Raw genomic sequence first — 5924 nt, 5'->3', positions numbered from 1 at the left:
TTTTTTTTTTTCTTTCCCTAAGAGGAAGAAGCGACGCGCTGTTTGTGCCGACCGAGCTTGTTCAACCTTGGCAACCGTAACCGAGGCTCCATTATGGGATGCGCATGGTTTGGTTGTTGACTAGGCAAGTGCATCAGCGGTCAACAGCTGTGCGTGCCATGTGGGCAAGCCATAGAAAGCCATTAAACACACACTCGCTTTCACACATCACACAGTTTGCGTATAGCTGCATTAGATACTCTTGCCACTTGATTATGCCACAGCAGTAAAAACTGAAATTACAATTACGCACACTCCCGATTGGCAGGTATAATGGGCGCACACATACTCGCTTCACACACACACACACACACACACACACACACGCACAGAGACACACGGATACTGACACACAGGGATTGTCGGGGGATTCTTCCTGGTGGTAATAATAAAGCACTCGGCGCACACCTGATGGCAGTGTGGGGTCGGGGCTTAGCGTGCCCTCTGCAGCGTAGCAGGGAAATGACGAGCCAATAACTGCAATTAAACATGCAGTATAATGGCTAATCAAATTGACAGCCTCGGCTGTTCACATGCCTCTCTCACAATGGCTTATCACAACAAACTATTATGAGGGAGGGTATTTCAGGCCTGATCCCCTCTTTTCGTTCTCTCTCACCATCTCTCACTTCTTTCCGAGTCTTGCTTTCTTTTGCTCTGTTTTTCTTCTTTTTTTTCTCTCCCCTCCCTCCCTCCCATCGATGTCTTGCTCATCCTCTCCGTCTCTTTCCCCTCTCTCCCTCTGGCAGGCTGTCGTGTGGCTCCATTTAATTGCAGTGGAGATTAACAAAGCAAGCAAATTTGTTTTCTCGCTTTACTGTGTCACACAGAGGAAGGGAGATGTTTTCAGGGAAGTATAGTCATTTGAGCTAGGTGCACCCTCTTAGAATTATGTTTAATGTGCCTGTTTTTCAAACTGGTAAACCACTTTTATTATTCTGTTGTTGATGGGTTTTTTCCCCTCCTGTCATGATCTTGACTCCGTTCTCGGCGGAGTGAATAATGGTGATTAATCACTTATTAATGCAGAAATGGAGCAGTAGTGTTGTTGGTGAGGTGGCTGGATAAGACTAGTAGTGACAGGGATATTCCACACATGCAAGAAAAATATACACGAGGCTCCTCATCCGCCTCCAAACAACACTTTTGCCTTAATCCATATCGGGTGGGGTTTTCTTGATGAAGTAAATCTTTTTGTGTGTGTCTGTGTTCTCTCTGCAGTACTCGGAGAAGGCCCTATACAACCAGCTGTGCTTCTACAGGTTCATCTTTGACTGGGAATACGCAATCACAAAAGTACTAAATACTGACGAAAAAAGTAAGATAACACACACCCAGCATACTTGTTGCAATAAATCGAATTGATTGTTTTTCACGTGGCTTGTAGGTGGTTTTGGTTTGAGCTGCACAGTTAGAGAGCTCTTGTGTAGAAATGTCTGCCTTTACTAGAATATAACTAGTTACATGATGCAGAAACCTTGTTGTGAACAATTTCATGCAGGAACTATTGTCTTTATACTGTTTACATCCACCAGCTGAGGGGGAGTGGCATTAATGTTTACGTCTTGTCACAGTCTTAAAAGTGCTAAACCTTTTATAATGGGTGTACAGATGTTTTAATCTTCAGTGACACAGATGTTGAATGTAGACAGTAGAAAGAAAATGCTCACGATATGATGCTTGGACTTTTGTTTTTTGTGAGTAAGGTAAGTCCACTTCCATTATATTCAAAAGAAGGCTGATCTGTCCCAAACGGGCCAGCTTTTACACCAAAACAATCTACAGTTGATGATTGAACCCCACTACGGGACAAATGAAAGATTAAGGCCAAATTAATACATCAACCAATATTGATTGATGATTGATTTCTTTGTGATAAAGAATAAGTTTTGGGGCGAGTTGTCCTCCAAAGTTTTACTTTGTGTTTGTTTTGAAACTGGCTCTGCTTTTGTAAATTTAGTCATATTTTATTCATTTTTCTTCCTTCTCTGCTATACAGCCACTGAAAGTGAAATCAAGTTAGTAGAGCCACTGCTGAACTTTGAATTTTAATGTCCTAACAAAGCTTCCTCACAAATACATGTACAACATAGCATTAGCAATCAATGTCTTAACATAAACCTTTTACCCAGGCTGCACTTAAAATATTCACCAGTGATGTGACACACACACATGTGCGCTCACACACACACACACACACACACACACACACAAAAGTAGCGGAGCCTGGGCATTGGATATGGGAAGGGGGGTTAAGGACATTCAGCTCCTCGACTCGACAGCCCTAATTTAGGAGTCGGATTCAATCACACACACATACAGAATGCAAAACGCTCCAATCACTAGAAGAAAGAAGGAGAGAGCCCTCCATCGCTCTGCCTCTACCCCTACCCTCACTGTCCATCTCTACTGCTTTCTCTCCCTTGCTCTCTCTGTCTTTTTGCTCTCTCTCTCTCCCCCTCTCTTGGACAGGCACTCGTTTGGCTGTGTTGATTGAAAACAGGTTTTAGATTTGGGGAAATGATAGGGGGAGTAATGGGCGCGCTGACGAAAGGATAGCCCTTCTCATATAATGGGACATGGAGCGTATATTTCCCCCCTTGGACTCAAATAGACGCTACTCCAGTGATCTGGGCGCACTCAGTAGGCGTCAGCCGCAAGGCCTCTTTACCCATAGTTCTCCCTGATTGATGTCACTTGATTAGAAAGGGCCGCTGGGCCGAGTGATTTATTTATTTGATTAAATTTTGTATGTATGTATGTTATTTATGTATGTATGCTTGAATGCTGCGGGTGTGCACACTGGGACCTGAGTAAGGCAGGGAAAGAGTGAGACAGCAGAGTTAAATATAACGTGTAATCAACAGATGACCACTCAGAAGATGGAGGGAGCTAAAATGGAGGGATTGGACCATTGTGGAGGAGTGGGGGGAGACTAACATGATTATAGCCTACATTTTTTTGCTTTTATTTCCGTCTTCGCCCAGATGCAAGAAATCGTCGCCAATCAATCCTCGACTCTTTCTTTATGCTCCTGTGCTTTGCAGTGTTTTTGATCTCTTTGAACTTTCTCGTCCACAGTTTCTCATTTTTGTGTTTCACGGCGCAATACTGTAGAGTATATGCACTATAAGGGTACAGAGTTTACTATACAGTGTTCAGTAAACAGCAAATGGTTGGATGGTTGTGGGTTTGTTTAACATCTGAACTTATGATTCTTGAAAGCTTTTTGATTTGAGATATTTATCTGTTCAGTTAAGTATCAGAGGGGCTGTTAATCTGCTTCAGCTGCTTTGGAGTTTATGACTATGAGACAACTCCTAACACGGCAATGTATTTACAGACCACTGGCACATTTTCCTCCATATTTTCTGGGTGTATATTACTAATGATAATATGAGGAGATACATGGACCTGGCAGAGGTTCCAAAGGTAGTCCACCTCCTCCAGGATGGCACATCAATATGTGGCATTGCCAAAAGGTTTCCTGTGTCTCACAGCACAGTCTCAGCAGCATTTAGATTCCAGACACTTAGTCTAGCAGAGTTAGGCAGGGCAGTAGAAGATCCTTAATCCAACAGCAAACCTGGTATCTGCTCCTTTGCCCAAGGAGGAACAGGAAGAGCACTGCCAGAGCTACAAAATTAACTCCAGCAGGCCACAGGTGTGAATGTCTCTGACCAAATAATCAGAAACAGACTTCATTAGGGTGGCTTAGTGGGCCCTGGGCTCACTGCACTGTACAACCTGATTGGCATTTGCCTTTGAATACCAGCACTGGCAGGTCACCCTCTGGCACCCTGTGCTTTTCACAAATGAGAGCAGGTTCACACTGAGCACATGTGACAGATGTGAAAGGGTCTGGAGAAGTTGTGAAGCCTATAACATTGGTAAGCATGACCAGTTTGGTGGTGGATCAGTGATGGTCTGTGGATGTATATCCTTGTAGGGACACAGACTTCTACAGGCACCCTGACTACCATTAGCTACCAGGATCAAATCGTTGGACCTACTGTCAAGACCCAGGTGCACTGGATCCTGGGTTCCTCCTGGTGCACAATGTCTGGCCTCATGTGGTGATCTATGCAGGCATTTCCTGGATGACAAAGGGATTGATACCACTGACTGGTCCCCAATCTCACCTGACTAAAATCCAATTTAAAAAACAAAAACTGGGACGTTATGTTTCAGCCCATCCAACACCAGCAGGTTGTATCTCAGGCTCAGTGATGCGATGTTCCAATTAAGTGCAGAGATCCACTTAGAGCTAAAACTAAACTAAAACTCTGCTTATTAATTCATCCTGATTATTTGTGCCGATATCAGCTTGTTGTCAATTCTCAGCTGGGAAACTACTGTTAGCTCCCTTTTAGAGCAACACTGAGTAAGGTGTAGTGCACACACTGTTCTCATCTCATGGCCAGAAATTTTATTCCTGCCAATATGACAAGAGCTCATTGTCAGTATAAAAAAAGAAATGTAGCAGACATTACACATCACACTAATAATTGCCGTGTTTCTTCAGGTTAAACATGAGCATGTTGCAGATGTAGAGTACAAAGAGTAGCTACAAGTGTGGAGAGAAGTGGTCCAGTTTCCTCTTGACATGGTAGAAAACGTGCCTCAGTGAAGGGTCACAGATCAGTGGATACACAGATCAGAAGGGTCCTGGAGGGATGTGATGAGCCACCAGACGGTGGTCTTAACTGCAAGTGGAAGTCATGTTAACTTGTTACTCTACTCACTCACCAGACCGCAGCACAGTCCGCTGTTCTTCACCACACTTGGATGGTTTACTTTCATAAATCACATCTCCACTGTTCCATTTTCTCTTTTCATGCTTCTTCCCCTAAAACCTGTTTGAGAGACAGAATGTGTGACTGTACGCTGTCTGTCACACCCAGTGTTGTTCTGCACTGCCCAGCACTCTGCAAAGTTAACACTGACATGACAGATGCAGTGATAGCTGCGATTCTGGGGATTCGCCTATTAATTGTTGGGCAGCTCCTGCATGGTCAAACTTCTCTTGCTGCTCTAATGCCCTGATGCTAGAAACCATCAAGGTGACAGCTCTCAAACAGCTATGTTAGGAATACTGATCTAAATTAAAAAGTGAAAATAACGATGACATTGAGGCCACATTTATCAAAGCTCTGTCAATAATTCAACATGTCATGTTTCAGTCATCACACATACATCACTGTGTTAACAGTGTTTTGCTTTGTGTGTCTGTATCCATTAATCCTGTCTGGAAATACTAACAAACCAAATGTGTCCACTGCAGTTCTGTGCAAAAGTCTTGAGCCACCCTTCATTTCTTTTCATTTACATTCAAGGATCCAGACTTTCTTTTAACCTTTTAAAGTGGTCTTGAGAAAAAGTTCTCCAGGTTTTCTGAAGATCTTTCAAAGTTTTTCTTTGGACACTGGTTGCTTTTTCACTTATTTTCAGTCCAGTCCATTCATCTGACCATTTTCAGTGACACTGGATGCTGGCCTATGAGTCATTCAAGCATAAAAAAGGCACCTATATTTAGAGCGGGGTCATATGACCAAAAATATTTATCATGATATACATTTGAAAATTTGCAATAACGATATAACTAACGATATAATTGACACTAGACAAAATACTTTACAACTCCACAACTTTAATAGTGCAAAAAAAACCCATAAATGTAATTTCACTTAAACAAGCAGCTGTTTTTTATGTGCATTAAAGTTATATAAAAATTTAACAGTGCAAATGCAAATTCCTTGCTGACAGTTTAACCAAAAGGCATTTCCAGTGGAAATTGTCCGACATATCCTCAGCATAACCATCTATAATATCCACAAAACTTAAAAAGAGATTATACACAAACAATACGGTAATATTATGTTGAA

The 5924-nt window shown here is 42.5% G+C and overlaps 1 protein-coding gene across 2 annotated transcripts in view; it reads left to right on the top strand.

Moving 5' to 3' along the window:
* Positions 1-5924, top strand: part of pola1 (polymerase (DNA directed), alpha 1) — a 64796-nt gene that overhangs the window by 47726 nt on the left and 11146 nt on the right. For both annotated transcript variants that reach the window (XM_005722524.1, XM_005722523.1), the window contains exon 36: positions 1261-1357. In XM_005722524.1, the coding sequence (XP_005722581.1) occupies positions 1261-1357 (97 nt within the window). The remainder of the gene's footprint in view (positions 1-1260; positions 1358-5924) is intronic.

The sequence above is a fragment of the Pundamilia nyererei genome, unplaced genomic scaffold (assembly GCF_000239375.1).
Source record: "Pundamilia nyererei isolate P.nyererei 1_Seehausen unplaced genomic scaffold, PunNye1.0 scaffold00007, whole genome shotgun sequence".
In the NCBI taxonomy this organism is placed as follows: domain Eukaryota; kingdom Metazoa; phylum Chordata; class Actinopteri; order Cichliformes; family Cichlidae; genus Pundamilia; species Pundamilia nyererei.
This window is presented reverse-complemented; position numbering and strand designations above follow the sequence as displayed.